This window comes from Montipora foliosa, unplaced genomic scaffold (assembly GCF_036669935.1).
Source record: "Montipora foliosa isolate CH-2021 unplaced genomic scaffold, ASM3666993v2 scaffold_420, whole genome shotgun sequence".
NCBI classification, from domain to species: domain Eukaryota; kingdom Metazoa; phylum Cnidaria; class Anthozoa; order Scleractinia; family Acroporidae; genus Montipora; species Montipora foliosa.
Window position 1 is genome coordinate 659372 of NW_027179724.1, and position 12500 is coordinate 671871.

At 41.2% G+C, this 12500-nt stretch overlaps 1 protein-coding gene across 1 annotated transcript in view; it reads left to right on the forward strand.

The window, feature by feature from the left end:
- LOC137988527 (protein dachsous-like) overlaps positions 1-12500 on the forward strand; it is a 23883-nt gene that overhangs the window by 1272 nt on the left and 10111 nt on the right. The window contains exons 2-3 of the mRNA XM_068834530.1: positions 548-677; positions 6228-9721. Of these exons, the coding sequence (XP_068690631.1) occupies positions 548-677; positions 6228-9721 (3624 nt within the window). The remainder of the gene's footprint in view (positions 1-547; positions 678-6227; positions 9722-12500) is intronic.

The following is a 12500-nucleotide window of genomic DNA, read 5'->3' on the forward strand; positions in this document are numbered from 1 at the left end:
GCTTTTGTTTACAATCATCTTTTGCCTCTCAAACAATGGCTTTGTGTAGGGCTTTTCTCGCCACTCAAGTTTATGCTTCGTTTTTATTTCGCCTTGTTGTTTTCAAGGTATTTTGTTTTGCCAGCTTTGCCGCATTTTTTAGCCATTGTTTAGTCCTATTCCCTGGACACCCATTCTTTATTTTCACGTGTTTTTACTGTGTGCGTGCCTCGTCTCCCGAATTTGTTTATTTAATTTGTTTATAATGATTTTATGTCGGTATTTCCCATTCATTTGTCTTTTCAGTTGCGCGTCCTCCCAAATGTTTCATATCCCTTCCAATGGTAGCCTGAAAGGGTGTCTAATTGCCCTAGTCGGATTACTGACGCTCAGGCTGCCATCCCTTGGGTGGGTCCTTACACGTCTTCTTCGCCATTTTTATTTAATCTCCCTTGTGTGCTTACGTTATCCGTTGAGTTTTGTTTTGTTTTGCTTTTTTCGTTGTCCCACTCGAGGGCTGGCAGCCTGTAGATATTTTTTATTCGAGCTCTCTTTTCGGTTTTTTCAGCCACTTTGCAGTCGCGACTCCGTGGCCATCTGCAAGAGGCAGACATTTACAACGGAGAAACCTTGCACAGGCTTGGCCATCACCTTAGCCCTTTCGGGTAGCCAGCTCGCAGACATTATGGAGCATGTCGGTTAGCGCCAAGCTCCTACGGCATCTCTTTATTTGGAAGTTGCTCAAGTTTTACGTCCTGGAGGTCCTTCAGACTTATTATCCCGTCACGACCCTTCTGCCCAAGCTCTAGCTTTTTCTTACCCTGACTTGAACAGTCTCCGCCGTTTCACTGTCGCCTTTCCCACTGGCTCTTCGCCTTAGTTTAAGTCTTGGATGGTCTGGAGTTTTCTTTTCTGGTTTAAGTGTGGGACCTGATAGGTGTGAGGTTAAGTATTGGCTGACTTCTAGGCTGTTAAGGCCGTGTTTAACGTTGGTCTCCTTGCGCGGGAGCATATCTCCATCTCTTATTAGCGAGCGTGAAAGGGACTGTCGCAAATACTATGCTATTCGCGCCATTCCCTTGCAGTGCGAGTATAAATAAGAGCTCCGCATATCATTTCGGCCCAGTTCGCGTTAGAATCCTGTGTATGTCAGCAGCCGGGGCATGACTCTTCCTTTCACGCTCTCCTCGTTACGCCTCCGCGCTTTTCGCTCTTTCCTCACCCCCCCCCCCCCCCTCCCCTTACCCGTTCCTTTTTTCACGTCCACTCAAAAGCGCGGTCGCATATCTCCATCTCTTATTAGCGAGCGTGAAAGGGACTGTCGCAAATAGTATGCTATTTTTCGTTACTGGAATTGTCGGAATATTGACCATTAGTAAAATCCAACTAGTGGTCTATTATCAATGCTGCGTTCTGATTGGTTGAGCTACTAGTAGGCTATTTGGTATAGCCCACTAGTAGCGAAAAGCGCCGGCTTTGACAACCAAAACAATAATTAAAGTCTAACTTTAACTAGCGAAAGATGTTTTGTCTCGATATTTTTTTGACCAACTAGTTGGATTTTACTAAAACAATTATTCCTCTCGCCCTCATGGCCTCTGAGTCAATAGCCCATTCGGCCTTCGGCCTCATGGGCTATTGTCTCAGAGCCCATTCGGGCTCGCGGAATAATTGTTAAATATTTTGGCTTTCGTGCACACAAATTTTAGATTATTTTTCTTACTCTGGAAAAGACTAGAGGTAGAAAAAAGTCGTATTAGTTAGAAGTCGAAATGTACCTCCATCAGACAAGGACAGATCCAGAGATTCCAACCCTCTCGCGATCCCGATTTGATGGGGAGTCTTCCCACTTTCCCGATTTGAGAGAAACTGAATTTGCCCTACAGGCCCTACAGGCCCCCCAGGCCCTCCAGGCTGAATTTGCCCTACAGGCTCGCGCCTTCGGTGCTAAAAAATACTCCCTAATTTCCTTCAAAACTTAAAAGGGGTTGGAATCTCTGCAGGTCAGACAGACCTGTTTGCGATTTAGATGACCACTCGATCGAAGAGCCAAACTCGGAGGTTAAACGCCTTTATAGAAAGGTTACAAGAAATGGAAATATTTATTCGTGAATTTCATTTTTATTTTTATGTGAAACGTGATCGTCTCGAATTTCGCGTGAACGTGAAAGAATTTTGGATACTATTCGTGACGCGTGAAAAGGCGAAATATTTTTGCGTGACTGAGTTTTACAAAGGGGTATAGGGGACCCTCTTCCGTTGGCAGAGATTGAGCAAGCGACCGAAAATTTATTTGCTTGAGCTAAACAATCGCTTGAGTTGATTATTGAGGAATAGCATCAAATGAAGATACCAGTACAGAGGGTGTTACAATAACTCTTAAATAGGCGAGGGCGCGAAATTCGAAGTTTACGCGGCAATCGGAGTTAGTCAAGTTTACAGCGATCGCCCCGATCCTGGAAAGGGGTGATACGTATTGAACGAGGAATTGTCTCTCCCTTTTGGAAATACAAGGCGAATTCGGTTTTTTGACTTTCCTGACGAAGTAAAAAAGATCACTTTCTGTGAACTGAACGACGGCAGCGGAATTCCTCTCGGATCCAGCGCTGCTTGGTGTCAAGTACAAAAAAAATGCGACTTCTTACTTTCTTCGACTCTTGGTCTTTGTGGCGGACTGATTCGTCAACGGGAATTTACAGACCAAAGCTACTTGCGCAGCGATGCTGTTAGAAGAATCGGGCAAGCGATAAATAACCAGTGTGCAAAATCTTGCAGTTACAGCAGACTACATGGCTCTCTCGCGTATGGAAGACAAGCAACATTGGGGACTTAATTGTGTAGACCAGCAGACATAGACCACTTGGTATGACAATGGTATGCAAATTGCCTCACCGAAAATTGTGGGTCCCAATGTAGTATATACCTGAGGTATAGACTATTAACTCACTGTGTCACCATTTCACTTTGCAACCTCTTGGGTAGCATACACTGTAGCTGAGGCTTACATCTACAATTCACTGTGTCATAATTACCAAAAATTAATTTTGATATAGCAGAGAGGTTCAATTTTTCATTTTATCACTAACCTTTTTAGCACATCTAAAAGAAAAAAGTCAAGAAGGTACAGAGATTGTTACTGCATGTTTAGGATCAGAGACCTGCGTGCAGTGAAGATTATCTCTATGATGTCATATGGCAAGTTGTTAAAGAGGCATTTACAACATGGTGAGCCAAATGGAGCTGGTAAAGATAAATGGCATTCGAAGAGATGTGTTCACGGTTATCATGGGCTCCTCATTCTATATCAGCAGTAATACTTCTGGACCCCAAAACTGCTCAGAAATATTGGATATTGCAGGGCACAATGGTTCCTTTAGGAGCCACCAAATTAGTTAAAGCAATAACTAACATTATAGTTTTTTATGTAGTAAGTTGTCCTGAATTACCAGGGACTGACGTTGAAAAAGACCTCTAAGAAGTAAGAACAAAGCGCTACAGTCCCAAAGGACGTCTATTGTTATCGCCATTGTTTTCTTGAAACTGGTGCCCGGCTTGAATTCCGTTGGCATTTTCCTCAGGACCCAAGCTTTTATGATAACCGCTGATTATTGGTCATGCACGCGAAGAAATGACACAGAACAGGCAACCCAAGCTCGCGGTTTTTCTTCTCGGCATGCGAAGAAACGTCACAAGAACGGTTGTTTTGTTACAACCGTTCGATAAAAAGGGGATTTTTATGTTTCCCATATTTCTTACAGTGGATGTAAGTACAACAAAGGAACAACTGATCACCTGAAAAGTCTGACAAAAATCAAATTTAATTCAACGACACTGAATAATTACTGACAATGTCGTTGTCATGCAGTTTAGAACTATCTACACTGACTTCCATTCAATGGGAGCTTTTGCTGTTTCATATCATACCATTATAGGTTTATTTTCAGGCAACATAAGATCAGTTAAAGAAAGTCACGGTAATGTTTGTACATTATTGAAAATTACTGCTTTTATGAATGAAACAAATTTTCCGAACAAAATAGCTTTCAATGTCTACCCTATAGAGAATTCTTTACAGAGAGACGTGAACACTCGACATTGACAATTTTTATTGTTTAAATTGCATATCCTATATATTACACATGTTTTATTGTCTTTTCATCACAGGAGAAAGAGGGAAGGAAAATTCGACGTCTAGCGAGCGCCCTTTTTTACAAGTTCCAAACCTAAACCTAAAAGTTACTACGTCAAATCCTCATGAATGAGTTAATTTACGAGTGCAGTGTCTCCGATAAAGAATCTCCGTCGCAAATGTCCATCATTTTGCTTGCGAATAGACATTGGGCCACCATATAAGTTGAAACTATCTTCTACGAGACCACTCACCCTCTTCGCATTTAAGAAGACTTCTCGATCTGATCACTGCTTGTCGTTCCCCGACGACTCTCAGCCAGGCGCGTAGCGTCCTATACGCATATATGCACGTGCGTACTTGAAGTGACCAGAACATTTTGAAATTTTTAGCAATTGTTTCTATTTTTTAACATTTTACTCGTACGCAACCAAGATTTCGTGATGAAAGCACCACTTTGATTAAATTCTAAAAACTAAAACAGAAGCTATACCATGTTCTAACTTAGTTTTGCATTGTACCTTTTTTGCACTAACAATGCAGTGTTTTTTGGCCAGCGTGCAACAAAAAGGCGAAGTTGCAAAGGAGCGACTTCCAAGAACGTTCTTGACAAAGTAGCGACGTTCCAAGAACGTTCTTGACAAAGGAGCGACATTCCTAGAACGTTCTTGACAATTCCAGTCACGCTAACACAACCAAAACAATGTTTTGTTTGCGCCAAGTTTGCTCAAAATAAGGGCAGGGCAAGACGCTTATTTGTTCTTTGCTTTTATTCACACAACTATTTCGACAAGAAATAAAGAACGCAGTATTTTTCGCTCAGTTTACTTAGGTTTCTAGATCATATGTACTTGTGCGTACTTGAAAAAATGACCACGCTACGCGCCTGTCAGCACGCTGCCCAACTAACTGCGCCGTCAAGCCAGTAAACGTGGAAGCTCGTATCTCCTTATTGTGACGAAAATAGGATCTCTCTTTTAGCGGTACTGCTGTTAGATTAAACAAATCCGCAAGCCTGGCAATGTCGTATGAATTGTAATCATTGCAAAGGCATGTATGACATCTTATTTTAATGGAGGGTTTCTGTCGCCGGCTGGCCTTTAAAAAAGGAAGCAGCAATATCGCATTTACTTTTGTTGTGAAATGAGGAGCTAAACATTTAAGTAGACTGCCTGGCGGAAATGTGTGACATGATGACGAGAAAATAATATAAACAGACTTGGAACGATTCACATGAAGAATAATTATATAACTCTTTCGGTTCTACTGTTACTATTTTTATTCCTGTGTCACACTGCACTACGTGATCTCGATCTTCATAACAACTTTGAGGAAAGGTTACGATGTTATTATTATTATTGACGTGTGGTTTGGGATCACGTTGCCTTTTCACACCTTCGTTCCTGGACTGTGAGAAAAAGTATTCTAGGAATTCAACCTAACGTTCAAAATTCTTTGATGGACCGCGCAAAAATTTGGCCAGCTCTGGCTCCTCGTCTTCTGCATTGAACTATCACTTCCAACTGCATTCCAATGGATCTGGGATAAAAGGAAATAACTCATTTGGTTGCGATGATTGATCACGTGATCCGTATTTGACTTTAATTATAATCGGTTGAAGTGCATCGTCTGAAGTGGATTTCTGGCCATTGTAACCACCTTTTGAAAACTTGTTAGCTGAGGTACGAGGATGTCAAGGGCAGGTCAACCTCTTGAACGACACCGTTCGGGAGAAAATTTCATGGTTTGCTTGCGAACCTTGGCGTGATGTAATTTTGTTGATTGCTGGTGGATCGATACATGGTTGCTTTAAGAAAACGTGAGGCGAGGCGTTGGAACAATCCTGTGTGAAAGCCGTTAAGGATATGCGTCGAATCTACGACATCTTTGTGGATTTATAACGTGGGTTTTGTTTCATAAAAGCGACGTGGTTTAGCTTGAAATCTTAAGGAAAGCGTTATGGTTCATCATCGACCATGCGTTATTTCGAGGAATGTTTGCCTCTTTAGAACTAAGGGCTGCCTTTGGTACGTCGTGTTGTTATGGATAGCATTTGTGTTTGATTTGCACCAACCTTGCACAAATGCATCAGCAACAAGCAATTTCTATATTTCTGAAGGCTTACCCAAGGGATCTCTTGTCGGCAATATATCATATGTCGCCTTCAGTCAGGTGGTGGAAATGGTACCGAGTTCTGACTTAAACGTCGATATATCAACAAAAATCATCACAACAAAAGTTATCTTAGACCGTGAAACCGTTGCAAATTACCATATTACTCTATTCGATCTTTTTAGTGTCAAAACGCACACAGTTTTTATAAATGTGACTGATTTGAACGACAACACTCCGAGATTTTCTCAAGCTGTTTACGATTGGAAGTTCGACGAAGGACTTCGTGTGCAGCAAAACCTCAAAGCAGATGACGGCGATTTCGGCTCGAACTCGACGGTTGGATATTCAATTTTATCAGGAAACATTGGAGATACGTTTATGCTTAAAGAATTCACGGACAGAAAGGGAGCTTTATGTGCCGAACTTGTCCTTGCTCCGGGAAAAGACCTCGATCGAGAAACGCGTGACGCGTACTTAATGAATATTTCCGCCACTGATGGGGGCAATCCTGCTCGAGTAAGCTTCACTCTCGTCAACATTACAGTTGGAGATGTAAATGATCACAGACCAGTGTTTTTAAATACTTCGTATTCAGCAAATACGCTGGAAAATTCTGCAATTCAATCCTCGATTTTGCGAGTGTTTGCTACCGATAATGATATTGGCACCAACGGGGATGTGGAATATATCATCGAGCGTGGCTCGCACTCTGATCCTGATTACACTTTTAGTATTTTTCGTAAAACTGGCATTATAGTCAACAACGTCGTACTTGACTATGAAGACAAAAAAGACTACAATATTTACGTGAAAGCAGAGAACCCTGGCTCGGGCATGTTTTCGCTTGCTCCCGTCGCAATACATGTACTTGATCAAAACGACAATCATCCCGATATTCGTATCCAATTCGAGCGCGGTGGAAGGTACCAAGTTTTTGAGGACGCTCTTGTTGGAACTGTAGTGGTGCGAGTTTATGTTTCGGACAGGGACTCTGGAAAAAATGGTGAAGTTGATGTCACTTTAGAAGGGGGAAATGGTCATTTTAGTGTTCAATCTGATCCTGCCAATAATGTTGATGTTATTGCTGTGGCTAGGCACTTAGATAGAGAAACACAGTCAACGTTTGCCCTCAGGGTAGTGGCCAAAGACAGGGGCCAGCCCCAGCAAACTTCACGTGATAGTTTCATTCTAAATGTTGGAGACATCAATGATAACCCCCCTGTATTTGATCAATCTATATTTAATGCTGTGTTGTCAGAAAATGCTGCCATCGGTACACATGTTGTGATTGCTCATGCTTCTGATAGGGACCTGGGTACAAATGCGCACCTGGTTTACAATATAAGCTACTCTCCACAAGCTGATCTTTATAAAACGTGGTTCCAAATTAATTCATCTACTGGTGAAATACGCACAGCAGCGTTTTTGGATCGAGAGAAAGTCCAGCAACCTGTGCTGAACGTAACAGTGACTGATTCAGGAACACCACCCTTAAAAGCTAACTGTACAGTGTTTGTAAACTTAAGCGATACAAATGATAACAGCCCAGTGTTTAGCAAGGATGTGTACTTTGCAACGATTGCAGAAAATGTAGCCAATGGAACAATTGTTGTGCAGGTTTCAGCAACAGATATTGACAGTGGCATGAATGGAAAAGTGTGTTATTCCTTGGAAAAAGGACAGAGTCAAATTCCTTTTGTTGTAGACTCTAACACAGGAGTTGTATCAACAGCAGGGCCAATAGACCATGAACGTCTTTCCTCTTACTTGTTAAAAGTTGTGGCTATTGATGGTGGCTGGCATGAAACAAGATCTAATTTGAACATTTCTGTTCAAGATGTGAATGATAATTACCCAGTCATAAATCCATCAATTTATAATGTCAGTGTCTATGAAAACTTAACTGTTGGAGATGCTGTAACAACTATTTTAGCCAAAGATGATGACAGTGGATTGTTTTCACGCTTGACTTTTTGTATTTCTTCTGGGAACATAGATGGCATCTTTCATGTAAATCCATTGACTGGGTTGGTGACATTGCTCAAAGAGCTGGACAGAGAGACAAAGGGTTTTCACCAGTTTGAAGTAAATGCTAGGGATGGTGGTGGATTAAAATCTAAAAATACTGCTTTTGTACGAGTGACAGTATTAGACATAAATGACGACCCCCCTGTGTTTCAACCTGCCTTTTATAATTTCACCATTGTTGAAAATTCTCCTGTTCATTCGATTCTGGGATCTGTTTATGCCTCTAGTAAAGATCTGGGAGCAAATGCTGATATTTATTATTCAATCAGAAGTGGTGATGTGCATGGTATCTTTGCTATCAACTCAACTGGAACAATCTTGTCACAAAAAAATGTTGACCATGAAAAAGTGTCACTTTTGGTACTCAATGTTCAGGCGAAGGATGGTGGCAATCCACCTTTATATGGATTTGCTAACGTGACTGTCACAGTCGTCGATCTGAATGACAACAGCCCTTCATTTGCTAGCAACGAAGTTGTTGTTGATATTTTAGAAGACACAAAAGTTGGACAAGTGTTTTACAATGTGACAGCAAGCGACCCTGATGGTGGGTTGTTTGGGCAAGTACATTACACACTGCTCTCCAATCCAAATGACACATTTCATCTTGATCAGTACACAGGTGCTCTTTCTTTGACAGTCCCCATTGACTTTGAGGGACATATGCCGCAATACACAATCGTAGTCTTAGCCAAGGATGGTGGATCTCCTGCCTTGAATGATACAGCCACCTTTAGGTTTACTGTTGTTGATGTAAACGACCATGCACCAAAATTCACCAACGCCACCTACATTGTACATGTCAATGAAATGATGCAGGTAGTTGCAGGTGGAACAGATATTCTGAAGGCTGAGGCAACAGATGCAGACAGCGGGAGCAATGCTAGAATTTCATACACCTTCCAACCTGGTGTAGATACTGCATTATTTGGTTTGAGACCAAGTGGATGGATATACATAAAGCAAATGCTGGACCGGGAGCAGCAGGAAGTTTATCAACTTGGTGTGACTGCAACAGATCAGGGAAATCCGCCCAAGAGGTCAAGTGCCAATGTGTTGGTTAATGTTGATGATTCTAATGACAATGATCCTAAGTTTATTCAAAAACAATACATTTTCCTCGTCAGTGAGAATCAGAGCAACAGAACTTATGTTGGCCAAGTGTCTGCAACAGATTCTGATGCAGGAGTCAATGCAAAGATTGTGTACAGTTTTGTGTCTGCTAGTTGTCCTTTTGTGGTTGATTCTGACACAGGTGTTATAAGAACTGATAAAGTGCTGAACAGAGAGGTCAAGTCATCCTATGATTTGATGCTAGAAGCTCGTGACCAGGGAGCAGTTCCTAGAAAGGATAAAGCTACTGTTACTGTGGCTGTACGGGACTTGAATGACAACAGTCCAACCTTTAGGAATCGCAGTTATTCCAAAGCAGTGCGTGAGGATGTCCAAATAGGATCTCTTGTAATTAGGGTAAGGATGCAAAATTTGCTTGCATTTAGGTGTATTCCTTCTGAAGTTTCTTCAGCGTGCTATATCCGGATCACAAAACATTAATATCTAGCTGCATGTAAAAGCCATGCATGTAAATGAAATAAAGGTATACATTTGAAATGAGGGTTTTAGATAAAAGGGAAAATTGATCCTCTGGCTTTGGACAATTATCAACTTGTCATATCATTGAAATTGTAGAGTTAAGTTCGAGGATCACGTCTCCCTTTCTTCATCCGTAACCCCCTGCTTCAAATATTTAACAATTATTCTACGGGGGTGCGCTGGATGTGAAGTGATAGATAACGCGCCGAGTTGGTTATTTAACAATTATTCCCTGAGCGCGCGTTGGATATGAGATGGTAAAAGCCGAGTTGGCTATATCCAGTCTCATATCCAACAAGCGCGAATGGAATAATTGTTTTTTAAATTCCTTAAACTCCAAAAGTTTGGAAGTACGAAATACGAGCGAAAAACTCGGAGAAAATCCGAGCAAAATCGAAAAAACTTGATGAAGATGCGATGTTGTGTAATACCTGCTCATCACAAAAACATTTCTTCCCTTTTTGCGTACTTCCAAGCGTCGGAATTGATCCAGAATTTCCACAAAAACGTTTTTTATTTTTGCTTTATTCCGAGAGAAATTTCGCTTTCCTCAAAAAAAAACTAGTTTAGCAACGCTTAGCGCAATCATTTACCATATAAGGTCAAACTAAGGTATATGAACTGATAACCGAGATTGAGTGAACCAATCAGAGCACGAGAAATGCATTAACCGAGGTTTAAAATTTAATAAAATCATGTTATATGCAGCAAGCCCGAGTACAAGAATTGTTCTATTTAAAACTCCAGGATCAACAACTCTTCCACTAAAGCATCGATTTCTGCCTCGGTCAATTCCGGTCCAAAACGGTTTTTGTTGGCCATTTTTTCTCATAGCTGCAAAAATGTTTTCAGCTTGCTTCTTTGCAGCAGGTATATGAACTGATAGTCTGTGTCTGGTGAGCCATTGAAAATGCTGGAAATCTGATATGCATAGTTCAGTTTCTAATAAGTACATTGATTTCATTCACTGGCCCTTTTACGGAAACATATGAGCCCAAATAGGCCATTTTCGAATTCTCACGGCTGGACTGGATCTAGGGGTAGTTTCTAAAGAAACTGTGGTGCTGCGTCGGTGGGGAAGTAGTATACAAAAATTTGGTTTTATCAACGGAGTTGATAATGTAAATTGGCCACCGTACAGAGTTTCTAAAAGCTGACGTTTCGAGCGTTAGCCCTTCGTCAGAGCGAATCAAGGGATTATGGGTTACGTGTAGTTTTTATAGTAGAGTAGGAGCTACGCTATTGGCGGTAACATGGCAACGTGAAAAATAGGAATATATTAGTTAAATCTTCACCAAATTCGATGTGCGCAAAATTCTTTTTCACGTAATATTATGAGGATCACAATTAGAGCTATGTGCCAAAAACGAATCGCACTAGACAAACAAATTCTCCATTGCCGCTCCGAACTTTCCAAAATCTGTCCAGCAATTTTAGTACAATCGATTCGCGCTAAAATCCGACAACTTAATTCTGGACTGTTTGACCATTTACACCAAACCAAGACTCTAAAACTTCAACAATTAATAGGTCCGCAAATTACCGACGACACTACATTGCACAGCCATAATACCGTAGTTACAATTCCAGAAAATCTTCCGCTTACTGACTCAGAGAAATCTGTTCTCAGTAAGGGCCTAAATTTTGTCCCTATCACCAAACGCACCAACGAATTTTCTAGTAAGCAAGATGTCGAAAAATTCCTTCGCCGCGTTCAGTTAAAAGCCTTTTTTCACGACAAAGACTTCTAATAAAGATATTTTTGAAACACTTCTAGTTCGCAAATCCAAATGGACTCCACCTGAGGGACAATTTGCCTCTCTAGATTTTTTCACCAAAAAATGCCGTCACGACATTCACAAACTTAAATTCAATCGCAACACTAAATTTTCCAACCTTTCCTCGGAAGAGAGGGCGGCGCTCAAAAATCTTAGTAAACGCAACGACATAGTTGTCAAATCGGCCGACAAAGGCGGCGCGGTAGTTGTTTGGCGGTCCGACCTTTACCAAAAAGAAGCTTTGCGGCAACTTTCGGATACCTCGTTTTATGCCAAAATCCCTAAAGATCTCACTTCCAAAAATCAAAAACTTGTCAAAGACACCATTCAAAATCTTATAGTTAATCAAGAATTACCGGACACTGCCACTAATCTCATCATCAACGCCCCTAGAACTTCGTGCATTTACTTCTTGCCTAAAATTCACAAACCCAACAACCCAGGTCGCCCTATCGTTTCTGCCTGTAGTTGCCCCACCGAACTCATTTCTAGCTACTTAGACAGGATTATGACGCCTATCGTCAAATCTTTGCCATCATACATTAAAGACAGTACACACGCACTACAAATTTTCCGCGATTTCAATTTCTCCGGCCAAGACAAACTTATTTTCACCATGGATATTACATCTCTATACACAGTCATTCCTAATAGCGAAGGTCTTCAAGCACTTAAACACCTTTTCGATCAACGCACTGTCAAAGAACCTAGCTCGGAAACACTCCTCCGCCTTGCCGAACTAGTTTTAACGCTTAACTGTTTTTCATTCGCCGGCAACTATTACAAACAAATTAATGGTGTAGCGATGGGCACAAGAATGGGACCTAGCTATGCCAATCTTTTTGTAGGATATGTTGAACACCAATTTTTTAATCAGT